The sequence below is a fragment of the Lagopus muta genome, chromosome 1 (genome assembly GCF_023343835.1).
Source record: "Lagopus muta isolate bLagMut1 chromosome 1, bLagMut1 primary, whole genome shotgun sequence".
NCBI lineage: Eukaryota > Metazoa > Chordata > Aves > Galliformes > Phasianidae > Lagopus > Lagopus muta.
Window position 1 is genome coordinate 38,934,289 of NC_064433.1, and position 20,065 is coordinate 38,954,353.

Consider the following 20,065-nt stretch of genomic DNA (forward strand, 5'->3'; position numbering starts at 1 on the left):
GGATTACTTCCCCTGGCCTGTTTTCTTTCCCTAATGCAGCATCCTTTGTGGCAATTGCTCATCGGTAGCTCATGTTTTACTTGGTGGCCAAATTCTTCCTGGGACAGCTGTGTATGTGACTAAGTGTGTTGAGTAAAAAGATCTCATACCTTTTATATCTGCTTGAAACCATCCTGGAGGAGTCCTGAAAGAAACAGAAAGCAAAAACTCATTCAGTAACATTTTATTTTTTTGTATTTCCATAACATTTTATCACCCCACAGAAAATAAACCCTACAGTTAAGAGAAGGAGCCTGAAACAGCTGCTGTACAACTCAGTTTTGCACTGTTTTTCTGTCAGGACAGACAGAATACTGGGATTACTGTCACCACACTATGGCTTTTCAACTCCATCTCTGAAGCCTTAATGACAATTTAAAATGTGAAGCACTCACCATGCCCTGCAGTGTTCCAGATATCACCATAACAGTGTACATGGTAACTATAACTACTATATGAAAACGTTTGTGCGTTTTGGTACCTGTTAATCAGCTATTTGCTAATTTTTTTTGTCTAGGAGTAACAGAGCAAAACTGCTCTGATTTTCCTGCCACCACTGCTGTCCTTCTGAACAGAAGAAAAATGGAAACTGGCAAGTAGTACAGGATTGAGACACAAATCAAGTTATTGCACTGCCAGCTGGTTGATGGTGACTATCTACAGGTATGCCCTTCATCATGCTAACCCAGGTACTGCAACCTGGCTCACCTCAGATTCACTGAAGTAGTATTCTCCTGGCATTTGCTGTAAACAGGTAGGCTAGAAGTCTTGACACAGCTGTTTTGTACACTCAAATATACAAATAAGAAATAGAAAAGCTGAAGCAATGTATTTTCATCGTAATGCTACACGTGTAGTTTCAGTAACTGCCTGATCAATAGAAAAATTAAGACATGTTTCAGCTGGTTGAAAGATAGCTCAGATTAGACAGTAAATCCACAAACATTTTTTACAATGTTGTAAGAAGGACATGAACCAATTATTTTATTAGTCATACACAAAACTCCCCCCAGCATCAGTAAATATTAGGTAAAAAGTCAGAAAAAAATATTAAAGTAGTTCATGAACTGAACAACTGCCTTTACTGGAAAAAAAAATAACAGCAGAACATGAAATTCTCTCTGTTTATGACACTAATTACAGAGAAATGTAGAAATGAGTTTTCAAAACAAGATACAGGAGATATTTCCATCTACTCCAAAAATTCTGTGTATCAGTACACTGCCTTCAACGATCAGCATACTGGTGTTTTTGTAAGTAAAAATAAACTAGCTAAGAATGGGGATAATGAGAGTTATTTTATGAGAGAAAATAAAGTTGGTAAATAACGTGCTTTACAGAAACAAAACTTGATCTTAAAGTCCATTACAATTTGTAAAACGTTTTCAACTTCTGCAATACATGCCACGCTTTCCCTCCTATAAGCAGAACAAAGCTGTTAAAAATACAGGAATTATTTAAAGAATCCCATAAAGTGGTGCAAATTTGCTGTTTTAACAAGGATAACATGATTGATAATAGCATCTGAAAAGCTGCCATTTAGAGATACGAAACAACAAGCCTCTAATTTTGCCTCTATAAGGGCAGGCTGTGCTGCCACACAGAAGGACATTGGCAGACTGGAGAAACGGACTAACAGAGACCTCGTGGTGTTCAAAAAAGGGAAACGTGAACTGTACCTGGAAGGAATAAACCCAAGCATCAAGATGTGCCTGATGGGCCTGACAGCAGCTTTACAGAAAAGGGCCTGGGAGTCCTAGTGGGCACCAAGAGGAACATAAACTGGCAGTGAGCCCTTACAGCAAGAAAAAGCAACAGGATCCTGGGCTGCATCAAGAAGCAGGAACTGCCAGCAGAACAAGGCAGGCGATCCTTCCCCTCTCCCTGTTCAGCCCTAGTGAGACCACAGCTGGAGTGCTGGGTCGAGATTTGGGTTCCATAGCAAAAGGAAGATGTACTGGAGTGACTGCAACGAAGGTTTGGAGCACCAAACATACAAGGAGAGGCTGAGAGTGCTAAGAATGCTTGGTCTGGAGAAGGCTCAGGAGCAATCTTGTTCATGTGTATAAATAGCTGATGGAGCAAAGAAAATGATGGAGGCAGATTCAGTTGTGACTCTAGAGTTCTCTGTACTCAGCCCTGGTGAGGCTGCACCTCAAGCACAGTGTTCAGTTTTGGGTGCCTCTCTACAAGAATGACATGGAGGCCTTGGAGCATGTTCAGAGAAGGGCCATGAAGCTGGTGAGGGGTCTGGAGCAGCTGAGGGAGCAAGGATTGTTTAGCCCAAAGAAAAGAAGGCTCAGGGATGACCTTATTGCTCTCTATAACTACCTGAAGGGAGGTTGTGGTGAGGTAGGGGTTGGCCTCTTCTCCCACGTAAGTAGCAATAGGATGAGAGGGAATGGCCTCAAGTTGTGCCAGGGGAGATTCTGCCAAGTTCTGCTTATTTTCATTTTGAAACAGCTTCTTTTTTAGGAAGATGCTGAAGCCTCAAGATTATGGCCATACTCCCTAACAACATACTAGAAAAGGCAAAAATCAAAAGAAAGGAAAAATTTGCACATGATGCTGCATTGTAGTGAAGAACATTCCCTTGTACAAAGGATATCCCTAGATTTTGGTGCCTGTGTCCTACACACACCTGCACAACAGCATATGTTATAGGGGCATACATAGCAGCTGAGACCATTTCCTTTAATAAAACCCTTACTACCAATCAAATTTCTGTTTAACTAGGATGTAAGCAACTTTGCTATTCCATTTCTGGCTCATCTTGGCATTTCATGTGAACAGTACACAGAGTGCATAAGAAAGCTGGTCATCAGGGCTTAAGTAAATAGAGCTGTCTGTGTTTACAAGTGTCTGACAAAGATTTCTAGAGGTTAAACCAAATCTGTTAGTTAAAATGCATTAACAAGCATTACTTTAAAACATATACGAGCTCTGGAGTCAACCAGACTATGAAAATGTTTCACTGCAAACCCCTAAAAGACTACTTGAAATTTTCACAATCAAAGCTAATTGCCTGGATTAAAATAGACTGCTGGGGTATGCTGGTATAAACCCCAGTATGTATAATATGTACAGTGTATTAGAACTTGACTGCACTGGTGTTACCTCAAATTATGACCATGTAATGATATTCCTGCAGCATGCAAGGTAACATTCTGACTGAAAACAAACCATCAAAACACTTCAGGTTTTCATGTGCAATCCAAACAAGAGCCCTGTATGTTCCTCCAGATGAAGGCACATCGACTGCACTGCCTGGAGAAAGCAGGTCTGCTGCTGAACTTTGCGTTTTTTTTATGTACGAAGGAACAAGTGGATTCTATCTCCACCTGGCCTATCAAGTTACCTCAGATCTTCTCTATGAGCCTACAGAAGTCACATCTTAACTCCACCTCTTTTCTCCACAGGTTCAGTTGTACACTACCATCTCCACTGAAACAGCAGTGAGATAACATGTGAGCGCTGAATAACTGAAAGGCAACCCAGTGCTAATGCAAACCAGGAATGACTACAGCTGTGAAAGCAGGAGAAAGGAAGATGAGACATGACACTTCTCATTCTCATCAAAATTCCTCATGAGAAAACACCCTGCAGAAGCAAGAGAGTCATGAAGGTATCACTTATCTTCCATTCCTGAGTCCAAACAATTTCAGAATTTCTAGAAGTTTTCCACAGAACATAGCACCAACTCACCACTCAGAGGAAAAGGCATCACTATTTATTTTTTCCCACTGAAACCATTCCTTTTAGAAGCACCCTAAGGTGCTTCCAGGCTTCTTAGAGAAACAAGTTACATTACTCAGCTACTTGCACCGCTGGAGCTGTGTGATTTCCAGATTTCTGCTTGGACAGAAGATTATACATACAACAACATCCCAGGCCTCCTCCCCGCCTCTTATTCTCCTAGCTGCCAAGATTTTACATCTATTGCTTGGATTCACTGCATTTTATTTCTTCCTGGTTTGGATGACCTTAAACACTCTTTACATACCCAGTAAATCTCTTTTATAAACAGCCATTCTAAAAATGAACTTTTATCTCTAAAACTGTTAAGAAAGCGTGATGTCATCACCTCTTATTAAACATTCGCAGAATAAACTGGAACAGGGACCAGGTAGGATCAAGTGGAAATAAAAGCTGACCTGCTATTGTTACGTATTCTGACATCATGTTTTACTCTTCCTTTGATTTGTACTGACAAATGGGAATCAGTACAGTTCAGAAGAGCTTTGTTTTATTTATACCCAAATTATCTTTTTAAAATATGTCACAGGTTTAATGAATCGATGAGCAGGAAAAAGACATTTCTGTATTCTGGAAATGAACATTCAAGTCTTGATAATGAAGCACCCAGGAACTTAATCCCAGGTCAGCAATAAAAAACAATCTCTTCCTGTGAGGCAGCTGATGTAGACAAGTGAGACCTAACAAAAAAATATCAGAAAGGAGAAGAGGAATATATATATATATTTTTTATCTATGCTAAAGAGAACAAAAATTAAAGTTAATATAATTTTAACCAACTATTTTAGAAATACTATTTGACTGTTTTGATATGAGGACAAAATCCTGTTCTCAGAAAGCAATGATGCACTGGCACAGCTGCCCAGAGAAGCTGTGGGTGCCCCATCCCTGGAGCTCTCATGGCCAGGCTGAATGGGGCCTTGGGTAGCCTGAGCTGGTGGTGCAGCCCTGCCCACAACAGAGGATTGGAACTGGATGGGTTTTAAAGTCCCTTCCAGACTAAGCCATTCCATGATTCTATTATTTAGATAGGCGTTCAAAAAAGAGGAAAGGCAACAGCATTATTGATCTATACAAGGATAATGCTTTTTTTAGGAATGAACCTTTGAAAGAAAATATAAAGCTAAGTTTGATAAGTAAATTAATCTATTAGAGCATCTACCTTCAAGCATATTTACTTGCCTAGATTTCCTTTATACATATATATAATCTTTTCCATATGTATACATGTGAGTATCTGAATTATACATATAGGTGTATGTATGACTCATACATACGTGTATTTCAGTAAAACGTATGTGGATACATACATGGAGTAATACCAAACAAGAGAGAAGACAAAGAGAAGACACTACCTCAGGTGCAGAGTACTTAAGCAAGGAACTTCCTCACAAAGGAGTGGGGAGAAAAAAACTGATTGGAAAAACCAGTTTCAATCAGGAAAAAGTTACATTTCCTTGCTTCTGGACTGAAATTTACACTAATTTTTTTTATTTTTTTATTTTTTTATTTTTACACTCAGACCTTCTACTTTTCATTACTATATAATAACTACAAGAGACTTCAAACAAGAAGTAACATGCTGGAACACCTAGGTGCAAGTGATAGGGATTGCTGTTTCATGAAGCTGAAAGAATTCTGAGTCATCTCTTTACATGCACAGAGCCAGGAGGCCACTGAGAAATGCGGCAAGAATGTCTAGGGCATCCAATCAGATGTGTAATGGGAGGTGAGTACTCTCAGTTCTTACCACCAGCAAAGTACCAAGGGCATTAAGAGAGGAGAAAAAAAATGAGAAGAGACACCTGCAGGTAATCAGTTAACTCCTGGGCGTGTCAAAAGCCATCAAGAAGAAAACAGCTTCTAAATAAGGAAACTTTACATACTAAAATGCATGAACAGAGTTCTTTCTTCCATCTTTTTTCTCCTCTCTATACCCATGCAGAATTCAACCCCAAAGAACTGGAAGAACTCAGGAGAAGTAGTCCAGCACTCCAAACAGAAAACAAAGGTGACCAGTGTCACCTTTTGTTCCAACTCAAAAGATTTTATGATTCTTCGCTTTACAGAAGCTTTTGCCATCACTCATGCTGGGCCATTTATTTCCACAAGCAGATGCGGTAGGAAGTCCTTCACTTCTCAGTAAGTCTGTATTTAGCAGAGGACTCTTCTTTCCACACAGGCCTCAGCTAGAGTGCATACTGTGTGTGACCATTTCTATTCAAGAAATCCTAAAAGAAGATTAGGAGGAAATACCCATTTAAGCACCATCATTTTCAACAGCCAAGCAGAATTTCCATGCAGACCCTTTTGGGAATAAAATTTTCCAAATAGGCATTCAATTACCTGAGTTAAAAGTGATGCCAACCCAAAAAAGAAAGCATGTGGCATAAAAACAAATTCCTTGACAGGAAGCCCCTGCTGACCTCCAAACATTAGACAGGAATTGCTTCCTATTCCTTCTGGCTGTGTAAAGGCACTGAACTAGCACAACACTAGCTTATGCAATTTTGGAACACAACTTCATGAAGTCAAAAGGGAAAGAAATAAATAGAGCAACAACAAAAAAAGCCCTGCTCATAAAGGCCAAGCACATGGCAGTAACAGCAGCAGGTAAGAAAAAAGCAAAACAAAGCAAAAAAAATCCTAATGGGGGGCATGGAAACAAGTGTAACAGAAGCTACAATAAAGAAACCATACTGCATACACTTTGCTCCCCATTCAGTCCGCCCAAGGATTTAAGAGAGCTGGAGCACTCCTATGGAGAAAGACTGGGAGCTGTGCTTGTTCAGCCTTGGAGAAGACTCCTGGGAGACTTCACTGTGGCCTTCCAGGACAGGGACTGAGTTTTTACGTGGTCTGATAGTACAGGACAAAGAGGAACAGTTTTAAACTAGAAGAGGGAAAACTTATATTAGACATTAGGAGGAAATTCTTTACGCAGAGGGTGGCGAGGCACTGAAACAGGCTGCCCAGAGAACCTGTGGATGCCCCATCTCTGGGAGCATTCAAGGCCAAGCTGGATGAGGCTCCTGGCAGCCTGATGTAGTGGGAAGTGTCCCTCTCCAGGACAGAGGGTTGGAACTGTTGGGCTTTAAGGTCCATTCCAACCCAAATTATTTTGTGATACTGTGATTAAGCAGTGCCTGTCCCACTGTGCTGACGTGCTTGCTGCTGCTCACAGGGACAACCTGAATCAGGAGCAAGGAACCCCACTCTGCCTTGCCTCACCTCAGGCTTGATTCCTCATGAGTTTTCATGCAGGTCTTACAATGCACTATTGTGCAGGTGCACGGGCACATTGAAACTTGTATTCAACTAGAAAACATAGGTACATTTGACACAGGTACTTTATTTACCAGGCGTAAAACATATTCCCAAAACAGGATTTTAAGTTTAAACAACTCCTTTACGAAATTAAACATTGCTGAACACAGATGTCTACAATGCTCATTGGAGGCAGCAGCATCACACAAGCAACGCTGCTGAGAATGTGCAGATCCTCTGGGAAGGCAGCACTTACTGAGCTAGTGTGGATCAGCACCACACACAACATCTGCTTGCAGGAAAGGACAGGAGGAAGATTTTAGCAGAGAAGCCTGTAGCTGCTACAGAAGTCACTGTGATGCAGTCCCATCAAGCTAAGGATTCCACTGTTCTTAAACGGAGCTTCTATTAAAAATTAAAAAAAAAAACCAACAACAACCACCAGACAATTTAATTAAAATCTAACCTCATTTTTGCTTAAGGACTTTAATTATATCAGCCAAGACCACTGTGCAACATCATTACTCCTAAACTCAGAAAAATTGTAGAATAATTTATGGTTTGAATGCTTTGTTGGAGGCTTTTCCCTACTATCTCCCTTACCACAGATAAAAATTAAGACTGCAAAGTCAAGTCAACCAGTTCAGAAATGCCAGAATGCTGGTAACTTAGGCAGCTTTCATTCAAATCCTTACAGCTACACTCTTTATGACACTGCTTCTTATGATACCATGCTTTGTCATATTTTTCCATGCGCTGCTCCATGGAATACAACCAACAGCTGAGTACTGCTAAGTGTTCTGCATATGCTGAATACTTAAGAATTGGCCACTCTCTGCCTTATTTTTTGTAGTTGGCATATTCTAACAGCTCTGGATATGTGCCTGCATTACTGCAGGCTGCCGGCATGATTAACTGATCGTGCGTGATCATAGAAAGATGGAATTCCTGTGTTTCTACTTACCTTATACAGATAACAAGAATAAAGTCATGCCAAGCATCTCTGTTAAACATGGGAAGCACCTGGTTCATGTCAAGAACTGCACAGTGCAGCAAGGCCCCTGCACCTGATGTCACTTGTCTTAAAGCCACTGCACACAAAAAATCTACCTGAGGTGCAAATACATTAGAAGTGACCCTTCAATACTTAAACACTGGATTTTAATGATTTTTAATCCATTTTACGGAAATGTTTTCACAATACAATAGAATTTCCTAATGAATCTTTCTACTGCATTCACTGTTAGTGCCTAAGTGCTCTGCAGATACTCATGACTGATTTTGTACCACCTCCATGAGGAATCACACTGTTAATCTGCAAATAGAAACGCCAACATTATCTGGTAACTAAACTGTCAAATATCAGTCTGGTTTTGCAGAATGATATATAACTTAATTTACCCCAAACCAACTTCTCTCAATTTACACACTCCTGTATTTTAAACAGGAGTATTATTTGCTCTTTTTTTTTTTAATCTATACTATGAGCAAACTATCGTGTAAAGTAATACTTGGCCTAACATCTGAAAAAAATACAGCATAAAAAATAAAAGCATGTCTTAATACATTTGAGCATTTCCTCTTGCACAGCTAAGTAGTCTCAATAGACAGAAAACTGCACCATAAAAATAGACTTAAAAAAGGTGAATTAAATTCATGTTCTCCTTTGTAAGAACGACATGAAACTCAGATAGAAAACATCATTACTGTATGCCTCAGATAACAGTAATTACAAGATGATGCTGTATGACATTACGCTGCTATGCAAAAGAAAAAGCCAGCAAGTGCAAAATAGACAGGTACTAACTGCAATATGAGTTAAGAAACGTATTTGGCAGCATATTCTTGGCATAAGATTCAAGTAGGAAACTCGGGACAGTTGTGCCAAGCAGGTTTTCAGCTCTGTTTCCTAATGGAGATGCATGTAATAGTTCAGTTCCCTGTATTCCTCATCCTTTCTCACACAGCTAAGAAGTCACCAGAGGCTTTTATTTCCTAACTTAATTTTATTTACTGCTTTACTGCGTAGCTTGTGAGTTGCCGCTATTAAACAACATTTACAGTGCTGTAACACCGGCGTGCACAGCTGCTTCAGAAAATTTCCATGTGCTGGGTCTCATCTGAAGCAAATGGCAGTATTTAAAACAATGACAACTGCCACAGAGCACTTCTGTGGGTATCCTTCAGACTGCATTCCTCCTAGGAATCATTCACAATGTTCTAGAGGTATGTTAGGCTTATCTAGAACAAAAGGTTAAAAAAAGATCAGACGTGTTTTTCCTTCAGTTTTCATACTCACATATGACTGAATGTGCAAGTCATCACCAAATGGTCTCACTAATAAATCAAGCCAGGTGACTTCAGCTAGGATTAACAGGTCTGCAGGAAGACAGCACTAGGGTCAAGCTTTAGCCTGTACAAAAATGCACAGAAATGTAATTTATTTGAGGAATCTAATCACAGAATTCTAGGGGCTGGAAGGGACCTCTAGAGATAATCCACAACCTCCGTGGGCAGCCTGTTCCAGTGCTCTGTCATCCTCACTGGGATATTCTTACACATATTTGTGAGGAACTTCCTATGCTGCAGTCTGTGGCCATTTCCCCTTGTCCTGTTGTCATGCACTACTGAAAAGAGCCTGGCCTCATCCCTTCGCCTCCCACACCTCAGTTATTTATAGACATTAATAGATCCCCTCTCAGACTTCTTTTCTCAAGGCCAAACAGACCCGGGTCACTCAGCCTCTCCTCATAGCAGAGATGCTCCAGGCTCCTTATCATCTCTGTGGCCCTCCGCTAGACTCTTTCCAAGAGACTGTCCTTTTTGTACTGGGGAGCCCAGAACTGGACGCAGTACTCCAGATGAGGCCTCACCAGGGCAGAGTAGAGGGGGAGGATCACCTCCCTCAACCTGCTGGCCACGCTCTTTTTAATGCACCCCAGGATCCCATTGGCCTTCTTGGCCACTAGGGCACACTGCTGGCTCATGGCCAGCCTGTCATTCAATCAGGAACCCCAGGTCCTTCTCCACAAAGCTCCTCTCCAGCAGGTGATCCCCAAACCTGTACTGGTGCATGTGGTTATTCCTCGCCAGCTGCAAGACTCTATGCTTGCTTTTGTTAAACCTCATCCAATTCCTCTCTGCCCTCTCCAGCCTGTCCAGGTCTTGCTGAATGGCAGCAGCCTTCCTGGGCACTATCACCTCACCAAGATCACTGAAGAAGATGGCTGAAGAAGATCTTATAAGGTAAGATATGTCAATGACCATAAAGTTCAGTACTACAAATGAAATGATTTTTTTTGCCTAGCAAGCATCTCTAGAGTTGTTGACTGTGTGTGAGAGTGGATGTTTAAATACCTCAAACCTATCTCATGGATGTTCTGTCTTCCATGAAATCATTTGATAAGATGGAACATTTTACAATTCCTTGAGTTTCCTTCTAGTTGCTGCACAATCTATAAGCAATATGGAACTCCAAGAAATACCCACTACAATCACATACACAAAGCTAAACTAATGGCTAGAACAAGACTACCACAATTTCTAACTAGTGCCCAAGGGCCTGCTTAAGTTCCTGGGCTCTGCAGCAGAATACAATACACAGTCAGGTACAGTAAAACAGCAGGTATGGCTTAACAAAAAGCATGAGTCATGTCTCCCACTGGAGTCCCAGACTTCAGAACTTTTGTGAAGCAAAATTCCCCTACCGGTTTCATGCCAGGAGCACGAATCCAAGAGCAGATTTCTAGCAAAGCACAGTACAGAGATTTTTCGTGAATCACTGCCGCAACAGGTGTTGGTGACTGTACTGGTTATCAGCTGCTGTGCCTTAACTAGGAATTAAGAAATTAATTAGACAACTTGTGCTACTGCGTGATAGAAAAAAGATCAGCATTCCCATTTCACAGCAAGATGTGTTAAAATCATTCTCATTTTTGTAAACATTATCTTTCACTGAAAGAATTCAGAATATTTATTTCACAAAGGTTAACCCTCATACAAGGACATAAAGTATTCCCTTTTCATGCTTACAGGCACAAATCTGGTATCTCACCCTATCTCTGATTTCATACCTACTTACAGTTCCTTTAGAACCAAAACCTTCTGATGTGCCTGGTCCAAGTCTGTCAGGGAGAGAAAATGATTCAGCCCATGTAATTTTAGATGTCTACACCTGATCTAGTCAGACTCCTTTTGTTATCACTAGGGAGGAAAAACATCTATCTAGAATACAACCCCACCCCAATGCCAAAATAAAAAATAATTCTGAAGATCTTAAATACGTTGTTGTTTCTTGCTGTTCTTGCCAATGCATATTTACTGAACTATCGCCACATTTTATACTTAAATATCAGACTGTTCAGAGCGGATGATATTTTTTGTGGTGTTTTCACCCAAGGGCCTAGCACAACAGCTAGCATCCGCAGACACTAGAACACTTGAAATAAAACATGAGCTGAAAGGAAGCTAATGTGAAACACAGGATTTCAAACTATTTCCAATGTTGAAAATGACAGCTCTGCATGATAATGGCATAATTTCCACAAAAAAAACAAACAACAGCATTCACTAAAAAACAAAACAAAACAGAAAAACAAGAAAAAAACCAAACCAGCCAACCACCCAAAACCAAAACAAAAACACCACAGCCCACAGCAGACTGGAAGGTTTTAAGGAATGAGAGAATCTATACTCCTTTTCATACATTGATAAATTGCCCACAATGTGAAAAAAGTAAAATTTAATTTTAAGGTCAGCTTTATTTGCCTTAAGGACACTTTTTAATCTCATTTTTCTCCCTAAGAAAGCTTTATTGTATTTCAGCCCTATGTCACCACAATCATCGTCAAGCCAACCCTCAGTTTTCCTTCTGCATAATAATTTTTTTATGTGTGTGTATATATATCCATACATGTATATAAATGCACACATGTGTGTGCATATATATGTGTGTGTATACACATATATGCACGTCTCTCTACAGCTGCAAGTCTTTCTGAGGACTTTGGATTAATCTCAACTTTTCCCAGTTTGCTCTCTAGTTGTCCACAAACACCATAAATAATACTTGAGCTGAGGAAGTTGGGCTTGTTTAGCTTGGAGAAGAGAGTGCTCTGAAGGCATCTCACTGCAGCCTTCCAGTGCATGAAGGGAGCATACAAGCAGAAGGGGGACCAACCTTTTACATAGTCTGATAGTGATAGGACAAGATGGAATGGTTTAAAACTAAAGAGATGAGATTTGGGTAAGACATTACAAAGACATTACATTTTCTTACTCAAAGTGGTGAGGCCCTGGCACACGGCTGCCCAGAAAGGTTGTGAATGCCCCATTCCTGGAGGTGTACAAGGCCAGGCTGAATGGAGCCTTGAGCAGTCTGATCTGGTGGTGGGGGTAGCCCTGCACACAGCAGGGGGTTGGAACTAGATGATCTTTAACGTCCCTTCCAACACAAACCAGTCTATAATACAGACACTACAACGTGGTATCACACTCAGATATCACTTCTATCACGACTAAGAAGTCATTTCAACTTTTCTTGAAAAGGTTTGCACCAAGAAGGGCACATATTTGTGCATCTGGTCTCCAAAAATACTCCCCAAGTAATAGACTTTCAGAAAGCAGTTGTCCGTGGCATCAGCATAACTTGAATTATTTGATGTAAAAAGATAAGACTTTACGTATACATACACTGGATTTGAGTATTAATAGATCAGTTGTATTTTTCCACCTTGTGAAATCCAGCAAGTGTTCTAAATGACTAAAAATATCTTCAGTGGACTAATCATTTTTTCAGCCAACCCCTGTAGGTTTTCAGCTGAGACGTTCTTACATTCAGGGTGAACATTTCTGTCCAACTATCAAATATTTTTGCACTATTTTCCATTTTACCATCTCTGCAAAGCATGAGATAGGCCTGTGTTAATTGCCAGACTGCCAGTTTCTAGCAGTAATTACTGCTTGTCCTTAGCATTACCTTTCTCAGCCTGCATCTCCCAGTACACATCAGTGAACACTCCACAGCACAATGACCCTCAAGCTGAGAGTTGCAGTCTTAAAAATAGGAGAGAAATCACGCAAGGAAGTAAGAACACACTTGTTATGTATTTGAGAGTGGGTTTAGTTTTGATTCACCTGGCCAAGTGAGGCTTTCCACATTTGCATTTGCTAAAGTTTACTGACAGTTCTGATTGTAATGTGTTTTTCAATGTTTATAAAGCTGCCAGACTTACCACTTCCACATTTCTAACATTAAAAAAAAAACCCTACATTGATTTCAGCCAAAATAAATTCTGCTTCAGGAAAAAATACTCTATCTACTCTTAAACAAATCTCTTATCTCTGTGCTTTGCATCTACGGCTTCAAATTCAGTCAGTTAAGCACTCAAATCTGTTTCCAAAAACTGCATTTTTTCCCACAGTAAGGAGAAAAGAAATGTCTGACAATACTAAGATAAAGATAAAGATGAAAGATCAGGTGAAAGACTGGAAACAAAAGAATACTATTCAGCAATACATTTCTCCCTCAGACACAAAGCCAGTATCAACTTTCTTGTTTCCCATATAAATGTTACAGTAATTATTTTCAACTTTCATAAAATCGCAGAATGGACAAGTAGTGAGCATGTCTTCAACTAAAGAAATGAATTTATTTCACCTAACAGATAGAACTATAATAATTATTTGTCAAAGTCAACTGAATTGACTGAGTTCTTAAATCTTCAATATAAAAATCAACATTTCAGAAGAGAATGAGGCTCAACCATTAGAGCAGCAGCAAAGGGAAACTAAGTTAAAGCTGAAATAATAGTGCTGACCAATTCTGTTAAATTTGGGCAACTTATAAAAACCTTCTAGTAAAAAGCAAGTTGACAGAGTCAGCAATAAACTGATTAAGTCTTAGCAGCTTCAACTTTCTAATATTCCATCTGTTCCGTACATGTGCCAGTCTGGGTCTTTGCCAGACACGAGGACTGGGACGTTCTTGTGTATTGTTAACGACAAGACAACCCTGCTATGCTCTGTCAGCAAAGAAGAGTTAGTGCCTGTGTGAATGTGGAGGCGACAAACTTGGAACTCTGTAGGATCTGATTAATGCAGACAGCCTGGTAAACAGAAATTTAGCTTGCTGCTCAAGAAGAATAGGCAATCTGGATGAATAAATGGGAATGGGACATGGGAATAGAGCCAAAATGTTATGTAATAACACCACTAGGGAATCAGAAAGTGACAACTTTTGGAATGTTTAGTGAGAAGGTGAAAGCAGAGCACTATGGTTGGTTTTTTTTTTTTGTTTGTGTTTGTTTGTTTGTTTTTTAAGTCAGACAACTTTCAAAATGTATGTGAATATTTCAGAATGAGGAATCTTGCCAAAGAATCTGTAAAGACAATAAATGATCAAGCCATAAGAGGTACACTCAAATGTGACCATTTTCCTGCTATGATCTCTGCAGGAATATTTTTGTTAGTGCTCACTATGGAGGAACTCTGTGAACTTGAGTGCTTCTTCATGGAAGACTCAAAGGATCTGCTTCAAACAGAAGCGCTGGTTGAACTTATATAAACAAAATGAAAAACAGCAAATAGTCAAAACAAGAAGTTACTTAATCCTAAAACTTTGATGCCACTGAAGCATGTAATGGCTAAACTACTCAAGAACTACACAGAATGACTGAAATCGGCAGAGCTCTCTGGGTCCTTCTGCTCCAACCCCTGCTCAAGCAGGGACACCAAGAGCAGGGTGCTCAGGACCACATCCAGACAGCTATTGAAAGTCCCCAAGGAGATTCCATTGACAGCCATGCACAGCAAGGGGACTGAAGAATAAAATGCGGGGAGAAAAGATTACGCAGTGGCAAAGATTGTTCTCTGTATGCTTCAGTACCAGAATCCAGAGAAGTTTCTCTTCCTCATAACAAATGAGTGTTTCTTGGACACTAGTATCTTTAACTTGACAATTCTGGTGTCAGAGCTGTGTCTCAGAAGTGCGAGTTTGGGGAAAGAGTATGTGACAACACTCAGATTTCATGTTTGTTTCCAGATAGCACATAGTCTACTGTTAAGTAGGATTAAAAAAAAAAAACAAACAAGAAAACCCAAAAAAACAGCAAAACACAAAAACAAGGCAACACCAGTTAAAAAGCTGAGTAAAATACCAAATGGAAATGTTAGGATCTCACCTGTATTAAGTATGATCCAGTGGAATCTGCGCTGGAACTCTCATTTTGTATTGTATTCTGTTGGGTGATAGCATCCTCCTTCTTTCGCTCCTTCTGCCCTGCTTCATCGTCTTCATACTCATCAAGGCTCTAGAACCAAAAACATCCAGTTATAAAATCATCTTTTTATTTTGCTTCACACGCTTTTCATATTTCATGCATCAAAATTCATGCATCAGTGAAGTAATAGTCTAAAAGATTAATTTTAATTTTTAGAAAAGTTTAATTGAATTTTTAATGGATCTTGATATCTCCAGTACAAGAATAAAGTTTGACAACTGCTTTTTTTCTTAATTACAAAAAAGAAATAATCAAGATTCAATTTGACAGAGCCCTACGCAACGTTGTCTGAGTTCAGTGTTACTTTTGCTTTGAGCAGGAGCTTAAACTGTACCTTCCACTTGAATGATTCTGTGATTTTACAGCCCCATTTGTCCCAGGCAATAATTTTACCTCTACATAACTGATCTGAAAGAAGTACAGAAAAGGAAAAAAACAGAAAGAATTAATTTTACTCTCAACTCAATAGTGGATTTTTAATAAACTTTTTACATGGTGAGTGAGAAGTATCATAAGTATCAGCCACTAGGATCAGCTGCGTCTAGATTGCTCTGTATTAGTTTAAGTTATACAAATTTACAGCAGGTATTTGGAGACCATCTCGACCGAGACGTGAATCTCCAAAACCATTTGTCCACAACATCACAAACTGCTGGCTAGCACTCGGTGTTAAAACACCACCACAGCAAACAAATGATTCTAAGGCTTTTGAGAAAGCTTCCAGATGAATTTGCCACAGCTTGAGAAGCAGACGGCAACAGAGGTGAATGTAAAATGATTTCAATTCCAATTTCTAACACCCACAAAGGATAAATCACTAGTCTGAGGTTTAGATAGTGACAATTTTTTACATCATCTAGGAATTACAGGAGTAGACAAAAGCCTATAAGGAAAATGCTGAAATGTAGCATTTTTATAAAGAAAAAGGTGTTATTTAGTAACTGAAAATCACACTGGTGTATAACAAAGTAAATCTGGCTGCTGCAAAGCAAGCATTGCGGTGACAGAAGTGCTAAAAACCAAACTAAAAAGGCACACACTTTCAAAAGCAAACGTAAGTGAACCCAAATAATGGCCATTTAAGTTCTCTGCAGTACCACCCAAGGCAGAATCCTAATGCAGTTTCACTAGTGTACTTTTAATCAACATCTTAATGCAATTACTGTAGATCTGCCTACTTTTACCACTAGGGAATGGCACATTTAAAACGTTATTACAGCTGAATCATCATACACTCAAAAATATTTTCAAGAGGTGATCTTCTCAAATTAAGTAATTATAAATCAAAAATATTTCACCCCATTGCCTCAGTTCTATAACTGAGAGTTTCAAAAACAGTCATAGTACATTCTAGGAGCTGATTTTTTAGCTAACATTCTTCATCTTTTATGAACTGTAAAAATGAAAAGTTTTGGTAATAAAAAACTTTAGTCTGTATCTTAGTTTATCCACCATTCAGGTAGCCCATTCTGAAGTCTCAGTATCAAAAACAAACCTAAGCCTCTGCCACAAGAAATGGAGCCATCATCTTCTCTTGGAAAGTTCAGAAAGAACTACAAGGTTCACAGAAGGTCTCACATAAATTCAGACTAACGTCAGGGCAGGTGAAGAATAATATTCTATTTGAAAAACAGAAACATCTTTTTGATTGTTCTTCTATCCTCTAAGTTGTTTCTGTAAGGAATTAAGATCTCAGATAAACTCAAAGAGACAGTCTGAGAGGAACTGGAAAAGAGCAGCCTGTAATAAACCAAGAAGAAAATCAACAGGATGAAGAACAGTTAGCGTTGCAGACACTAAAAAAAGCTTTACATTTTCAAGGGTCTGCATTCTTTAAAGGGAAGCATAAAGCTCAAACTCCAACGCTGTAGCAACAACAACAACAAAGTTTTTGTTATGTCCAAGCAGACACAAGTGCTCCTTTCTTCCCCAATTCTCTCCTTCAGATGCACACCTCTTAAGTTTTTTTTCTAGAGATCTTAAGCATCTCGCAGAAATACTTCTCCCTGAATGCCATTACATGAATGCTTTCCTCTCTTTTCATATAACATCACCTGGTATCAACCCTTCTCTCGGGGTTCTTGGACAGGAACAAAATGCCATCATCTGATGGGAAATCTCCAGGCACAGAATGTTAAAATCAGCACTAGCAGCCAGGATTTTCCAGGAAGGTACATTCCCACCTGCCTTCCTCCTCAGGAAGGGCAAAGAACAGAGAAGGCTGACAATCAGCACCATCACAAGGCACTCAAAACCTCAAGTAGTTCATACTGCAGTCAAAGGCTTCCTTCCCAAGCACAGAACAATTAGCTGAGCAACTGATGTAAACACAGGTTGGAGAATAAAGCCACTTCTTTGAGGGCTGCTGGAGTCTTCTCCCTCCTCAGCTGACACCACCAGAGCAGGTCCCCAAGGAGCTGGGGCCCAAGCACTCTGCGTGGCAGCAGGGACGTCCCTTGCCCACAGCAGCAGGAGAACGGACTGAGATGCAAGCCTAACCCATTAGATAATTCCTCCATCAGCTCCCTTCCCCCTGCTTTTTATTTTCCTGCTAGGCACATACCATTGCAGATTCTTATTTTCCATTAAAATCATCTGAGTTTCGTACAGCAGACATTCAATGTGACATTCCCACATCTGATCTTAATATAGGGAATCCACAGAAATTCTTTAGGTTTTCTAGCATTTCAGTGTATGTTTGAAGCTGTAGTATAAACATTTTTCTGTAAACCTCTAGTATGGAAAATACAAGCAGAATAAGATGCTTTCAAAAGGACCAGGAGGATGAAGGAAACAGCCCCAAAGACAGCCCTACATTCCAGCATACCGCCGGCCCGCAGCTGAAGCAATGCAGTAGAAAAACATCTCAAGTGGTTCACTGGGTTGCTTCCTATGAACACTTGAGCATCGCTAACAACAAACACCAACTGGTTTTCTCCAAGCAGCATTTCTAAATGTAAGAGATCAGCTTCTGAAGGGGCACAAGCAACTCTGGTCACAACTGTGCTGATGCAAAACATCCCTGTCCCCATCCCCCTGCTGCAGCACCGTGCCTCGCAGTTCTGCTGGCAGAGCACCTATCTCTGAGCTTCCCCATTCATTTCATGAGAAATCTCTCAGGTTGGTTTCAGCAGTTCTAATGAGCCCAGGTTAATTTCCCTGAGCCAGATGCAAGTGCGTTTGAGCTGTCTACTTTGCCCAGCTCCTGGGATGGCTACAGTACATCAGATTTTCAGAAATGATGAGCACTTCAGTCAGTAACATATTTAAACAGTCCAGCAAGACGTGGAAGCAGAGACACACTGTCCATAAAACTCAGTTTGTGTTCAACTTCGCATTTGGGCAATAAACAGAATGTCCACAACATAAGCACCATCCGTTACCCTGGCATTTCTTCAGCTCTTTAAACATGCTAACAACTTAGGAGAAGAAATAAATCTAGGTTTCTTCCCACTGCACTAAAACAACCTTGAACAATTTTAAGTAAGATAGAACAGATAGTAGAAGTCTGAAGTACACAATCATAACTTCCTATCAAAATGCTGGGAAAGTGCCAAGGTTTCTAATAAATTTAAGCATTTCCTAAATCATCCCCAGTGGAAATTCAAGAAAAGATAGAGAATTCCTTTTTTACTCTGCACTTAAATGTGACAATTGACTATAATGAAGTACTTTTTGGGAATCAACAGCATTTATCCCTCAGCTGGCCATTCAGAAAAGCCTGAGAGTTCTCTGCAAACAAGGCTATTTCACACATCACTTCTTTACAATCGCTTTTCTTCCCACAGCATGGAGAACCAAACGCTTTCTATCTTCATCACACAGAGCTGCAGTATTTGTTAAATGCCACGCTCTCATCTCTGCCCATGTCAAACCTTACTGTCATCATCTCCCAGAATGTACCCCACAAAACAAGCAGAAATCCCAAATCTCAGTGATTTGAGACTATGTAACATATCTACTTCAGTACCTGAAGTATTTATGTAAAATGGCCTTAGGGTAATATAATCTTACATTGGAACAATAGTCTAATTGGAAAAATGACATCTTTTTCACTACACAAGCCTTTTATCAGGCCCAGCTTGCCTAAGTGTTTTTCTTTACATCTTGAAAAATCTCCCTGCAGGGGAAAAAAGAGCTAGAATTATTCACAGTAGTTAATTAAATCTACAAACGGTGCTATGAGTATGGATTACCCAGAAAAATACATATATATATATATATATTAAAAGAATATTTGACCTTAATTGTCACATTTTTTTAAAAAGAGTCCAAAAAAAAGGATACTGGACTCAGACACCTTACCTGAACAATATCTGTACGCTCCTGAAAGTCTACGTACCCGAATGGAGCAGTCCCATATCAACAATTAGTGTGATAACAAGAATAGATTTTTAACCCAGAGAAGGGATAAAGACAGGAATCTTTGGCATCTGAGATCAAAAGGGACCCCAACACAACAATGGGTCAGCGAACAGCAGGTGGGCCACAACACAGCTGACTGCAGCCCTGGGATGCACTCATCCCAACCACTCAGCCGACAAAGAGCAGCAAAGGGACAGGCGTTGCTTAAAGGACACAGACGTGCACATCTTGCTCCAGAGATCTCATGGTATTCACGATCCAACGTCACATCCACATTCTGTCTATTCTTTTCTCACCCAAAACAAGAACTCTGAAGTATACACTTGATATACTCAATTCTACTCCAGACCAGATAGAAT

The 20,065-nt window shown here is 39.9% G+C and overlaps 1 protein-coding gene across 1 annotated transcript in view; it reads right to left on the minus strand.

Annotated features, from left to right (window-relative positions):
• PAWR (pro-apoptotic WT1 regulator) overlaps positions 1–20,065 on the minus strand; it is a 71,626-nt gene that overhangs the window by 19,371 nt on the left and 32,190 nt on the right. Inside the window, exons 2-3 of the mRNA XM_048933591.1 lie at positions 15,243–15,371; positions 150–184 (exon numbers count right to left, since the gene is read on the minus strand). Coding sequence (XP_048789548.1) covers positions 150–184; positions 15,243–15,371 — 164 coding nt within the window. The remainder of the gene's footprint in view (positions 1–149; positions 185–15,242; positions 15,372–20,065) is intronic.